Source organism: Danio rerio, chromosome 14 (genome assembly GCF_049306965.1).
Source record: "Danio rerio strain Tuebingen ecotype United States chromosome 14, GRCz12tu, whole genome shotgun sequence".
Taxonomy (NCBI): domain Eukaryota; kingdom Metazoa; phylum Chordata; class Actinopteri; order Cypriniformes; family Danionidae; genus Danio; species Danio rerio.
Window position 1 is genome coordinate 40,510,283 of NC_133189.1, and position 15,306 is coordinate 40,525,588.

The following is a 15,306-nucleotide window of genomic DNA, read 5'->3' on the forward strand; positions in this document are numbered from 1 at the left end:
GATTGGAAGGGGTAGTTTTTGTTCCTTTTGTAAACTTAATCAGTAACAAAAATGATCATGTAAACTCTTGAATTTGACTTTGTTAATCGTATATGTCTCTGGGACACATGATGTGCATTAGCCTGCACATATTTTGATAAATGCACAAATCCGAAGGATGTTATTTTGAAAACAAAACAAAATTTAACAAAAGGCCATGCAAGACTAAATCGTTTTCTTTCATGATGTATTCATAAGGTTTACACGCATGCAAAATAGACCTTTGATTTCGATTTTTCAGACACAATAACATACTTCAAAAATAGGCATACTTTTATTTATCTACTTTGGACTTAAAGGTCCCCTGAAGGGCTTTAAAATTGCATTTGTTATTTCATGTTTCACATAATCTCTGAAACATGAAGTGAGGGTGGGAAATAAAGTAGCCCCTTATTTAAAAAAAAAAAAAAAACAGCCAATAGCATTTTGTTTTTATCACAGCTCTGCCAGTGAGAGTGATTGAGCTCAAGCACATCAAATGAAAGGCAAATAAGTAGCATCTTGAGGGGTGGGGGGAAGACATGTCAGATACTAGAGAGCATTTGATCATTGATTTGGTCAAGATTTGGTGCGAAACTGAAGTATGAATAGGCGTTAAATAAATCGTTGATCCATTTTAGACCTACCGCAAGCTTTGGGTGTTTATATCAGGTTTTTAAATGCAAATTTTGTCACTGCTTTGGAGCACACTCGCTTATAGATATCTTAAAAACTAACAAAACTGAACGTTACATCTCAAAAACTTTATATTCTTTTTAAACATTAAATGTTTCTTAAACATCAGCATAATCACAATACAATTTAATGCAGATTTTAAAGCAAGCTTTTAAAGATTTTTTAAAGTCACTTTATTCATTATATATATATATATATATATATATATATATATATATATATATATATATATATATATATTTTTTTTTTTTTTTTTTTTGGCTAATGAGCACATCCCGATATGTAGGATTTCTCGTCAGCACTTTGAAAGCTCAACTTATTGCATGCATAGCCTATTTGTAAGTTATGATTATTCATATGCATTATATTTAAATAATGTGCTTACAGTATGTATATATTTTTATATCTATATTGGTGTCATATGCAGTTTTTTAATGATAATTGGCACATGAAAACATGGTGTGACATTTCGTCACCTTAGAATTATGTTTTTTGTAAAAAAAATAAAAATAAATTGTCAAAACTGAGTTATTGACATTCTTATTAAATGACAAATTATTTACATTATGGGATGTTTTTTGTAAGTTCTTTACATTTTAAGATTTTTTATTTAAAAAACAAATGTTACACACACTGTCCGCTACTGTATATGGAATAAAAAAACTTTAAAGCTTAATATCTCAAAACCATTCAGAATGCAGACAGAACCTTATAATTCCTAGGTGACAATTTTTTCTCATTTCTACATATGATTTGATTGAATTGGTTATATTCATTAGTTCTTGATCATAATATACATGTACACAAAGGTTACCTTTGAAAACTGACTATGCGTGTCTGTTATCCAATCACATGCTGGCAGCATTATGTTCAGCTGCTGTATTGGTCAGTCATCCACGTGTTTTAAATCATATAGCAGCTGTGCAGTACAAAGTACACTAGTACCAGCAGTTCCTCTCCCGAGCCCTGACAAAAACAGCTCTGTAAGTTATTAATAGCATACAAACATTTGAAAACATAAATATGTGCATGCAGTCGTACGCTTTACTGAATATGTTTTAAATATGTTCAAAAACTAGGGTACTTTATAGTGTTGAAAGATATATTTACGTTTAAATGAATACAAAAAAAGCATTTGGTATAGTTTCTGAACTTGGATTATTTTATGATAATGTTTTAAATATATAAGAACTGTGTACTGTTTAATTTAAATGTTGAAGAACTATTTTGCCATGACAAGTTAGTTTACAACTTAAGTCTACAATTTATTAGGCCGTGCACTTGCATACTTCTGTAATTCTACCCACAGAAACATGTAACAAATATGCAACCTCATGTCTGTGCAAACAGAATCAAATTTTGGTAAAAAATCTAGGCTTTAAGTGATGTATGATATGGCTCATATAGATAATTGCGTTAGCATGTCGATGAATGATATTCCATGAGATTAACTTTAAAAGTAATACACTTTGCATTAAACTAGATGATACAGTACATTCTACATTAATATTCACAGAAAATAGCACAAAAATATAGTTTTATTCAATGATATGTATTTTAATAATTAGTCATTAAAAAGCATTATTTGCATGTTTCATTTTTCTTCATTTGTTAAGGAGAGTGACATTTAGATTAGGGATGCACCGATACTGGTATCGGGTTGATACTTGGTTAAATTGTACTCGTATTGTACATGAAATGCACCAATACCACTCAACAGTATTTCGCTACGTGGCTGTGATTTGTTGTCCTACCTGACTTCAATTAGTGTAGTAATGTATTATATATTAATAGCTTAGTCCTTATAAACAATCTGTTTAAAAGACATTATTATCAAATCGATACTGAAGAATAACCGAATATGAAAGTATGCATATTTGTAGCATTATGTTAAGATAAAATCGCTTAAAACATTTTAATATTTTAGAGAAAGTAGTCAAAGTTTGCATAAATAATTAACTTATCCACCAACATTGTAGTTAAACTTTTTGATTACATGAACCATGGATTAATGGCAGGACTCGCAAATATAACGTAATTGGTAATCAATAAGGTTTATTGATTTACAGAGTTATCAACAATGTGTGTATATTTTTGGCTTGGTCTTCTGTTAAAGATTTTTTGTGTTCATCCTTGCTACAAGCAAAAAAATAAAACCTCCTTGCAAATTAATTGCACTTACATTGAAACCAAATCTAAGAAGTATCGGAATCGGTACTCGGTATCTGCAAGTACACGAATTAAAATACTTGTATTCGTATCGGTTTATAAAAAGTGGTATCGGCTCATCCTTAAATAATATCATTTATTCATTTATTTTTTGATCATTTTTTTTATCAGACTCTTTCTAACTTACGGTGAAAGAATTAAAAAAAAAAAAAAAATAACACATTAACACAAATTCCAGGATTTTAATAGTCATTTGATTTCTTTTAGGAGGCTGATTGTATAAAACTGTACTGCAAGATTGTGGTTACCATGGAAACTGAAGGAAAGGTAATTTTTGCCATCAAAGTTTTTTTTTTTTTTTTTTAGAAATATATCATATTAAGATATGATAAAATATGTTATCCACTCTAAGGTGATCAAGTGCAAGGCAGCAGTGGCCTGGGAACCAGGAAAACCACTGTCTATTGAGGATGTAGAGGTCGCCCCTCCCAAAGCTCATGAAGTACGGATCAAGGTAAATCCGTTACATTTCTCTACGATATTACATTAATTTAAGATATTACTTTGATCAGTGGCAAGGCAGTATTTATTTATCAGCTCACTGACTATGAATTGACCCGGGTCAGATGGTGGCATCTGGAATATGCCATACCGACTGGACTTTCCTACATGAAGTTGGTAAAACAATGAATCCACAGCCTTTTCCTGTGGTTTTGGGGCATGAAGGGGCCGGAGTGGTGGAGAGTGTTGGTCCAGGTGTCACAAAGATGGCCAAAGGTAAGCTAACTTTTTCATATTTAACATTGGAAAAAGTGAAATCTGAGTTCTCTTGCTTAAAGTTTACCAGGGTTTAACAAATAATCCCAGGTGTTTGTATGCTGAGTTCCAATAAACAATCATTTATTCATCCATTTTCCTTCAACTTAGTCCCTTATTTATCAGTGGTCCCACAGGGGAATGAACCGCTAACTATTCCAACACGTTTTATGCAGCGGATGCCCTTCCAGCCGCAACCCAGTACTGGAAAACACCCATACTCGCACACTCATTCTCACACACACATACACTATGGCCAATTTAGTTTATTCAATTCACCTGTACCGCATGTCTTTGGACTTGTGGGGAAAACCGGAGCACCCGGAGAAAACCCACGCGAACACGGGGAGAACTTGCAAACTCCACACAGAAATGTCAACTTGGACCAGCGACCTTCTTGCTGTGAGGCAACATTGCTCACCACTGAGCCACCATGCCACCCCAATTCTAAACACTTATGTACAATTTTTTTGCTGTCATTAGCCCCTTTCATTCATTTTCTTTTCGTCTTAGTCCCTTTATTAATCAGGGGTCGCCACAGCGGAATGATCCGCCAACTTATCCAGCATATATTTTATGCAGCGGATGGCCTTTCAGCTGCAACCTATCACTGGGAACCACCCATACACTCTTATTCACAAGCATATACTACGGACAATTTAGCTTACCCAATTCACCTATAGCGCATGTCTTTGGTCTTGTGCGGGAAACCGGAGCACCCGGAGGAAACCCACGTGAACACGGGGAGAACATGCACACTCCAATGCCAACTGACCCAGCTGAGGCTCGAATCAGCGACCTTCTTGCAGTGAGGCACCATTTTTAGCCCCTTTCACATTTTAATAAATTGTCGTAAAATTACAGAAATGGCTTTATAGGTAAATAAAAACCTCTAACACACTGCAGAATTCCAGACTTTTAATGGTAATGTTATGTTTATCAAGGTTATGAAAACTCATTTCTTGGTATTTTTACTAATGTTTTAAAAGGCCTGATCTCTTTACTGCAATTTACCAGTATTTTCCTGTAAACATCTGCATCTGTGAAATGGGCTATTGACTGTTTCATTGCGTCATTTGGCCTATTTATATAAACGCTGTAGCATCAACCGTAAAGTAAACTTTTTTTTTTATTATATTTAAATCTATTAAAGAAAAAAATAGTGGTTAGTAATAGGAACAGTATAATGTATAATTGTATTTTGTTCTACTTTATGTTAATTAGTTACAGCGATTACATTTTTGAAATGTCAGGAAATTATTCTCTCATACAAATTTTTACTACAAAAATTTCATGACTTTTCCCAAGGACTTTCGAGTCCATTTTCATGACCTAATGTTACATGTAATGTCTACATATATGTGGTAAATCATAAGGATAACAATGAACATTTAAATTTATTACAGTATAAAACAAGCAACAATCTCTTTAGTTTAAATTTATTTTTATATCTATGTAAAATAGATGATGCTTACACAGCACTAATTATGTGACAGCATGTTTTTGGCCAAGGAAAGAAGTAAAAACAACTATCCTCCATTCCAATATACGGATATTTGTCAAACTAACTTGAGATGATGTTAATAGTTTGTTAAACTAGAAATAATAGGTAAAACTACTTCTATTATAAAGCAGCGATCACGCTGCACTTTTCGTTCCATAAACTTCCATTCTTAGGCATGCAAATGTGGCAGACCAAAAGCGCAAGCGCGTGCGACAAGTTTTGTCTTCCATTACATTCGAAAGTTCAAGCTTGGTGTATTTTTACCTGCAAAATTGCATTACGTTATATCATTAGACCAATAAAAGATAATTTAAAATAGGAAATTTAAAATATGGAGCACTCGCTCACTTTTATTAATGTCTAATCATCTTGTTTAACCCCGCCCCTTTTCGCAGCACCGTATGACAGAATTTCGCAAGCACAAGCTCTAGGGTGACCGGAGTTTAAGTAGTTTTGGACAAAAACGTCTGCTAAATGACTAAATGTAAATGTAATTTTCATGACTTTTCAAAAACCTTGTGGGTTTTTCTGTTTTTCCCAAACTTTTTTCAGGCCTGGAAAATGCCGTGTCAAAATTCCATGACTTTTCCAGGTTTTTCTTGACCATATGAACCCTGTTCTTTATTATCCTTTGCAAGAATATAAAAATGTAACTAAAACATGTTTAGTATAAAGGGCAATTGCAAATAAATAGAAAGATCAGCAGTGATACAAATTATAACATTAACATAAACATTAATAAACATAAAAGGGACATTTACTGTAAATACATCTGCTTTAAACAGTTTAAATTTGAACTCAGATACTCAAAACCTGCAATATCATTCTACCATTTATCTACAGGTGATAAAGTTATTCCTTTAGTCGTGCCACAGTGTGGACAATGTGAACGTTGTCTAAGTCCAAAGACAAACCTTTGCTCTAAAAACTGGTGAGTTAATTGCACTGAAGGTTGTATCTTTTTTTTCCTTTTTTCCCCCTAAACATAAGGCTTTGATTAATAAAGCAAGTGATCAAATAGATTCCTTTTTATTTCCAAGGGAGAAAACTCAGCAATGCCTTCTTGCTGATGGCACCAGCAGGATCACCTGTAAGAATCAGCAGGTTCATCAGTTTATTGCTATCAGCACTTTCTCTGAATATACGGTTGTGCCAGAAGACAATGTGACCAAGATTCACCCAGACGCTCCACTGGACAGAGTGTGTTTGCTGGGCTGTGGAGTTTCTACAGGATATGGGGCAGCAGTGAACACAGGCAAAGTGTGTATGATGTGTGATTTCAATTGGCATAATGACAAAAAGACAAAAAAAAATAACATCCTATTATCTTGTATCATGTGTGATATTGTTTGGCTTTGTCTTTCCCAGGTGGAATCTGGCTCCACATGTGCAGTGTTTGGTTTGGGAGCTGTGGGACTTGCAGCTGTCATGGGATGCAAAGCTGCCGGTGCCACCAGAATCATCGCTGTTGACATCAATTCAGACAAGTTTGAGATCGCCAAGACATTTGGAGCGACTGAGTTTGCGAATCCTAAAGACCACAGTAAACCCATTCAGGAGGTGTTAAGGGAGCTGACAAATGGTGGGGTTGACTACGCTCTTGAGTGTGTGGGCAATGTGGGGGTTATGGTAAGTTAAAGGGGACCTATTATGCAAAAAGCACTTGTATAAGTGTTTTAGACACATTTGTGTGGCAACAGTGTGTGAATATAGCTATAAGAGTCCGCCATTAGAGTTTTCAGACCGTAAATGCCGAAGATAATGTCAAAGACTACGGGATTACAAAGGTAGAATTTTAGGATTTACAAACGAACACTGTAGTCTCCATATAGACATCCTTCTTGTAAGCCACTTCTTTTGACATGTTCATAACATTAGTCCTGTTTTAAATCTGCCGCTATGTTGACAGGAACGCAATCTCATTTGAATTTAAAGTAAACAAAAGAAACAGTTTGGCTCAAAGCCTACAAGGGGCAGTTCCAAACAGTTATAAAACATTATTTGTGGGGTATTTTGAGCTGAATCTTCACATACATACTCTAGGGACATCAGACACTGCTCTTGTAAAAGGGGGCATAATAGATCTATTTTAAGGCACTGTAATTGTCACTGCGGGAATGATTGGAGGAACTGAGGCAATAATGGCACTGAAGTCAAATATCCTTCACTTTTTTAATCTACAGGATATAAACAAAGACAGCCAATGAAAATCCAGTGCTGAAACATTTATACAAGCAGATGACATAACTGAAGATGAGATTCTGTGATGTCATGTATAAACTTGATATCTAATACACTCATCAGCCACTCTATTAGGTACAAAATATTTAATTAGCCAATCAAAATGCAGTAGCTCAGTTCATAGGCATGTTGATATGGTCAGAACAATTTGCTGTTGGTCAGACTGAACGTCAGAATAGGTGTGGGCCATGGGGGAAAGGTTGTAAATAAAGGTTTTATAGTCTGGTGCAACTTTTGGATGCCAAGATCACAAACAATATGAACACGAGACTCAAACTTGCCTTATTTCAATGGTGGTGGTGGCAGCACACTTTGGGCCCTTTAGTACCAGCCCTTTAATGCCACGGTCTACCTGAAAATTGTTGCTGATCATGTCCTTCACTTTTTTTAACCAGTGTACTCATCTTGTGAAGGCTATATTCTGTATAACAGAATAACAAACTGTGCCACAAAGCTCAAATCATCTCAAACTGTTTTTCACAGTACTCAAATTAGTCCACAGTCACCAGATCTCAGTACAGTACAGCACATTTTTGAATGTAGAACGGGGAATTCGTGGATTTCCAGCCAACAAATCTGCAGCTGTGTGATGCTATCATGACAATATGAACAAAAATCTCTGAGGAATGTTTTCAGCATGTTGCTGAATGAACATGAAGAATTAATGCATTTTCTAAAAATAATAATTATTATTATAATAAAAATGTCTAACTCAGAACTAAGAAGATGCATTTGTTAGCAGAAATACTTTTATCATCAAAGAGTTCACATTGTTTGCAAAAACATTACTAATCTGTGTATTTGTATTTAAATGATGGATTGATGTATTTTTGGTCAGAGGGCAGCTGTGGAAGCCTGCAGTCCAGCAGGAGGAGTCTGTGTGATGGTGGGCTGGACCCGGATGGGGGAACTTACCCTGGTCTCTGAGGATATTCTGCTGGGAAAAACTTTGAAAGGCTCCTATTTTGGTGGTAAAAGCATTTCTGATCAATTCAAATATCACGTATGGTCAGTGGGGGTAAACCATTACAAGTAACACGAGTTACGTAATAATAATACTTTTCTGAGTAACGAGTACTGAAATGCATTACTTCACAAAATATTAATAATATTTGAGTTGCTTTTTCGTTTAATTAATTCACATTAACTAAGTAAATTGCTGAATTAAAAATTGAGAGAATGCGTTCATTATTTTGAACTCATGGAAAAAAGGAATTGCACTTGAAAATGGTTTGAGCTTCATTAATAAGGCAAAACGCACAAAAGCAGCAAACACTGCTTTAAACCTTCATTAATCTGTACTGTATATATGGCATGTAGAGCTCTGGGCTCAGGAAGTTCTCAGAAGATAATATGATCCTACATTTTTATTACTCGATGTGTTTGTTTAAGATAAATAAAGGTGTAGATTATACAGTGTGTTGTTAATTGCAGAGCTCCTCTATTTAAAAAAGAAGAAAAAAACCCCTGCAAGTTCTGAAAGAGATCAAGAAAGGTATAAGAAAAAATAATGCAAAATGTAACATATCACATTACTTACCATAAAAATTAACTAGTTACTTTTTTAGCAGAGTAGCTCAATATTGTAATGCATTACTTTCAAAAGTAACTTTCCCCAACACTGCTTATCAGGGCCGGAGTGGGACTCCTTTTCAGCCCTGGAGTTTCAAGCCTTAGACCGGCCCACCTCAGTTCACGACTGACTATATTAAAATAAGGTCATTTCCAATTCAGTTTCTAATTACACTATCACGACTTTTTTTTAGAAAACAGCTGCTTTATAACTTAAAATGTTCAACAACCCTAACAGTATTATATGTCTTAACAATAAAAATAAAATTAAATAACATACTCAGACGAGGAGCAAACCCAGGTCGGCAGCGTCTTAGTCTATCGTGCTATCCAATGGACCACAACAGCTGTATATTGAAGAGTGACTCATCTGAGTTATATCATCATTAACCTGCAGGCTGGTTATATATAAAAAGAGCAGAGCTGCTGCTTATGGTGGTGTTTGTTGCAGGTTCAGTACCAGGTTGTTGTGATATTGTTGAATTATTTTACAGTTTGAGTGTTTTCCTCCAACTTCCATCTTTTTTCTATTTGGTTGACAGGTTGGAAGAGTGTTGAGGCAGTCCCCAAGTTGGTGCAGGAGTATCTGAGTGGGAAGATTCTCCTGGATGAGTTTGTGACTCACAGACTGACTCTAGATCAGATTAACGAGGCCTTTGATCTCATGATCACCGGAAAAAGGTCAGTATTCTGCTCACAACAGAGCAAAACATTGCCACATCATCGTAAGATTTTTCCCAGCATGATGATAATATGCTCTTTATCATATGCAGAAGAATGTCTTTATTATGGAATCTTATAGTTTTGTAATAAGTCAAATTTTTTGTCAAATAAGTCAAACGCTTTGTCGTTGGTTCAGTGTGATGAAAAATATAAATTTAAGAGTATTGCAGCACTACTGTACACTTTACTTTGTGGACAATAAATGGTTTGATTATGCTAAATGCAGAAAAACAATTGTCTGCTATAATGTTACAAGTCATTTTATGTGGTATAATTAAAAAATACTCTGATTGATATATTTTTACAATGTTTACAGTATGTAATAATGTTACAACATACTTATTCTAACCAATAGTTACATAATAAATTGTATAAAAGATAAGAACCGCACATAATTATATTACATTTTAAATCAAAGGTGGTCCGTGGAATTTAAAATATTGAAATTCCGTTTTAAAATAATAAAAACAACTTCTTGCTGACAAATGGGGTAAAATCTAGTGCTTTGAAAGATAGTGGCAAAGTATAAAACATTATAAATGCCATTTAATAAGTTTCTTTTAACATCATCTAATGAGTCTTGTGATATATGCCTGACAAGACTTTTTGATACACTATTGTTACAGTATATTATAAATGTATGCTCACAAAAAAACTAACTAGGCCTGTCAAGATAGCTATGTTTTGTAGTACGATATATTGCACCAAAGTATATTGCTATAAACAATATTATTGTCATTTTAAGACTATTTTATGTCACTCAATATAAAATGTCAGAATGACAATACAATATTATCACAATGCAAGTAAACTCTTCCAAAGAACACATAATATTTAATTCTTAAGAATATTTCATTTAATTAAAGTCACTTTAACAATTTAATAATTAGGCATTGGAATCAGAATGTAAAAACGCATATGCTAAATAAATAATAATAAATGTTAGCAAAAAGTGCAAGGTAAAAAGTAACAGAGGCTGTGACATCTGGTACCAGATCTATTTTCAGTTGTCAGACACCCACATGAAAATATACTATAGTCATTTATAGTGTTATTTTAACCCTACACTCAAAAAATAACTAATTTTAATGAGGATTTCCATCCAATTAATTTGTTAAGTGCCAACTAAAAAAAAAAAAAAAAAACTATTCACACGATTAAACGCAACTGAGTTGGTCCAACAGGATTTTATCAAATAAAAGTTTAAATAATTTGTATTTGTATTTACCTTAAACTCAAAGGTCTGATATTATCATGTATGTCTATTATGTGTCGTACTTTTGGAAGTCTCTTAGTTTTATTTAAAGCTTTCCTAAATGAACTAAAATAGCTATTTTTACATAATTGATGAGTTACATATACAGTTGATTGACACTGATCTCCGAACTAATTTTAGGGCAGTTATTGCTCACTGAGCAAAGCAACAAACTGCATTTTTGCTAATTAAAGCTGCCAACACCCAAAGCATCAGTGCTTCTGCAAGGTGGTCATCTCAAAACTCAAAGCATTACATGAAAATCTTCTAAATCTTCAAACTAAAGTGAAGATTAAACTCTAACGAGTCTTTCTAATAACTTTAAACACCTAAGATTACTTTTATTGTCAACATTTCCCTCTCTTAATCCAATCCCACGCAAAACATGCTGGGAACTACAAATCCCCTAATCAGGTAGTTGGACCAACACAATTTCTTCATGTTGTCCCAACACAAAACGCTTAAGTTAACTTAATAATTTACAAATTTAGGTGCACTGAACATAAAACAAATAAATCAGCCAGAGAAATTGGAAGAATTGTGTTGTTTCAGCTCATTTTAAACAGGTATTTTAAACAAGCATTTTACTCATATGTTTTGACTGTACCAACACACTGACACAATAGAGATAGAGATGTTGCACATTCATTCATTCATTTTATTTTCAGCTTAGTCCTTTTATTAACCAGGGGTCGCCACAGCGGAATGAACTGCCAACTTATCCAGCAAACTGTATACTGTACGCAGTGGATGCCCTTCCAGCTGCAACACAACACTGGGAAACACTCATACACTCATGCATTCATACTCATACACTAGGCCAATTTAGTTTATTCAGTTCACCTATGCTGCATGTCTTTGGACCGTGGGTGAGACCGGAGCACCCAGAGGAAACCCATGCGAACATGGGAAGCACATGCAAACTCCACACAGAAATACCAACTGATCAGGCTGAGGCTTGAAGCGACCTTCTTGCTGCCCAAGATGTTGCACAATCAGCTAAAATGTAACCAGAATAGTTTTTTTATTATTTTTTTATGTATGGGCGATATATATTGAATCACCAAAAATTATTAAGTTGATGTCCATGTGTTGTGCGATAAGTCGATATATATTGATTACTGTGACAGGCCCAGTTGAAACCCCTTTTTCATCTCTGAACAATATTTCAAATATTAATTTGTTTCTCTCTTATTTTCAGTATTCGCACAGTGATCCAGATGTGAGATGAAGGAATGAAGATCTGCCTCAAACAGAACAGTATTTACAGCATTTTCAGACATCACATACATCACAGAAGAATCAATGTTTTATAATAAAATGCACTCAAGCTGCATGGATCTCAGCAGTTTAGATCACTTCTGTCCCAAATCATTTTTACCATAATACATTATGCACATTAAACATCTTATCACAACCACACTATAATTTAACATGTACTGTAGAGAGAAGCTTCTGTTCTCAAAGGTTGTATGTTTGTCTTTTACCAGTAGATGGCAAGCTTGCACTACCAACCATCCTCATTCACTCCCTTTGTCTCTCTATTCTTTCTGAGTTTTCTCCAGTCAAACATTTATTATTAAATTTCACTGAGGCTTGGCCCAAAAAGTGTTCTTGTGCTTATGTTCCACGTCGTTTACAGAGCAGCCCACCAGGACTCCATTCAGTCTCTTAAATGTGCACCACTATTGCCCTTTGAAACCACTATCCACTAGTTCTCGTCTACAATAATATTATCAAACGAGCCTTCACCGCTTTCCAGCAGGACACAGAGAAGCCTCTAGAAAAACAGAAAGAATTTTGTCACAGGGAGATGGATGTGTGCGTGTCACCAGGGGTTGGAGAAACATGCAGCTGATCGGGGGTTGCATTTTGACCTTGGTAATATTATATATTGATTTAATATAGCATGCTCTTGAGGGTTTGAATAGCAGTTGTGGCCTGTCAGAGGCCGAGACAAAAGGCCGGCTGGGGAATGTCTCTCCATGATGAACTGGGATGGCTGTCCAGGAATTTGCTTTATTGTAGCTCCATTCAGATCAAATGAATACTCTGGCAGATCCCCCTCCCCGTTCTCCATCTTTACGTCAAATGGAAAAAACGAAGCAAAGTCTCCCTCACGTTTACCCAGCCCCTGCCCATACTGTGCAATCAATCAGAGATTTACAGATTCCGCTGCTCTTTCTACTGAGACAGAGAACCATCGCTAAAAAATGGAGACATCAAACGATTGAAGACGAGTGGCGACAGGTGCTTGTTCAGTGCGCTCATTTGTGGATGCATGGAGATGAATGCTTGAAGGCCTTGCACATGTATGAGTCAATATCCTGAGTTTTCTCATTTTTTGAGCTTTTCTCAAATGTAAAATATTATTTGATTGAATTAATTTACACAAAGCTGTCTGTCAGTTTATTCAGACTGATGTTATTCAGTTCTTGAGTACAGCAATGGTGCTAATTTTTTGCATTTGTGATTTGTCACCTGCTTCAAATGTTATCACTCGATTAAATGAGTCATATCAGTGGTTATCAGCTGATAGATGTGGGCCAGTTGGGGCCCTCTGTGTCTACTGGTTGGCTTAAAAGGCTGTTATCATCCATCCACATGGTTAATCAGCTATACTAATAGAGAAGACTCCAGATCAGTTTTTACATTACTGTGGTGATTGGGTTTAGGGTCGGGGTGGGGGTAGACGTTAATAAAATACAATTAATGAGAAAGTTAATAAATAATATAAATAATTATCGTGGTTCATCAGCTATACTAATAGAGAAGACTCCTGATCCAGATCTGTTTTTACAATACTGTGATAGTTGGGTATAGGGTTAAAGTAGTAGTAGACGTTAATAAAATACAATTCATGGTAAATGTAATTGTTAATATAAGCAATTCCCTACTTGTCCATACCTATCAGCTGGTTACCATTGATAACGCCTATTCAATCGAGTGATAACATTTGAATCGGCTGGATTTGTAGCATCAGTGTTGTGATTTTAATTTATTTTATATGCAGAGAGCAGTAGGTTTTGAAATTGTACAGTGGTGCGTTATCTCTATTGTCCAAATTAATTGTAAAAATGGGCTGAACTTATTCTTGACTCATTCCAATGCATTCATTTAAATGAGTTGGTCAGGCTTATTGGGGAAAAAACAAAAAACAAATGGAACTAATTGCATTGCAAATTTGGACTTTGGACAAATTTGTCTTTCAGAATCCAAGTATTAAAAATTAAGAGTCATCATCCCTGTGTGAACTAAAAATGAAATGTTTTTGTGAAAAATATGACCTTATGCACATGCCTACTGTTACTGCATAGACTTGAAATCCAAAACAAAACATCACAGTATTCTGTCCTGGTATGGATAATAGATCATATCCAGTATGAACACAGTATGAACATGTTTATAGGCAAATGATAAAAACTTTACAGAAAATTCTGTTCACTTACATTGAATTTAAAGGCTCCAACAATGTAATTTGAACTATGCTTATTCATTTCACAAATCTTATGTGTCTTACAGTATGTTGTGCACTTTCTTCTTTCGGGCACTTCAGTAACATATTTGAGCTTGAATTATTCAGAACGTTTGCATAAAAAAAATTACTGTCAACTACAATATAATTTGATTGAAAGTAAAAAAAAAAAACACTAATATTATTACAAATTAAATGTAAAAAATCACTATTGTTTTAACTGAAAAAAAAAAAATATATATATATACACACTTGGAGTCAAAATTATTAGCCCCCCTGTATTTTTTTCCAATTTCCGTTTAACAAACATTTTGATCAACAGATTTCTAATCATAATAGTTTTAATAACTTAATTCTAATAACTGATTTATTTTATCTTTGCACGATGATAGTATATAATATTGTACTATAGATGTTTTTCAAGTTACTAGTATTCAGCTTAAAGTGCAATTTAAAGGCTTATAGGTTAATGAAAAAAGGTTAGGGTGATTAAGCAAATTATTGTGTAATGATGCTTTGTTACGTAGACAATAAAAAAAACAAAAAAAAAAACAAATGTGCTTAAAGGGGCTAATAATTGACCTTAAATGGAGTTAACTCATTAACAAAGGCTTGGTGGTAAAACCTTGCCTTACTTTGTCTCCTTAACCAATCACCTACTTCCTATTACCCTCTCTTCACTCCTAGATTGAATTAGGGCGTCCAATCACTCTACAAAAATATTACAGAGACGGCATCCCCATACTATGTCTCTGGGCATTATCGTAGGATGCCCGATCAACCTACAGTACCTACCTGTTCACTTACTTCCCTTCTCCTTCATCCCATTGTTCTCCT

General features: G+C 34.7%; 1 protein-coding gene across 1 annotated transcript; it reads left to right on the forward strand.

Annotated features, from left to right (window-relative positions):
* Positions 1-1,668: 1,668 nt before the first annotated feature.
* On the forward strand, positions 1,669-12,352 carry zgc:77938. The gene is given in 10 exon segments (NM_205642.1): positions 1,669-1,697; positions 3,151-3,210; positions 3,296-3,397; positions 3,510-3,660; positions 6,047-6,134; positions 6,244-6,463; positions 6,572-6,832; positions 8,283-8,415; positions 9,559-9,697; positions 12,196-12,352. Coding segments are annotated over 9 exon segments (1,137 nt in total). The 5' UTR covers positions 1,669-1,697; positions 3,151-3,192; the 3' UTR covers positions 12,221-12,352.
* Positions 12,353-15,306: the final 2,954 nt, after the last annotated feature.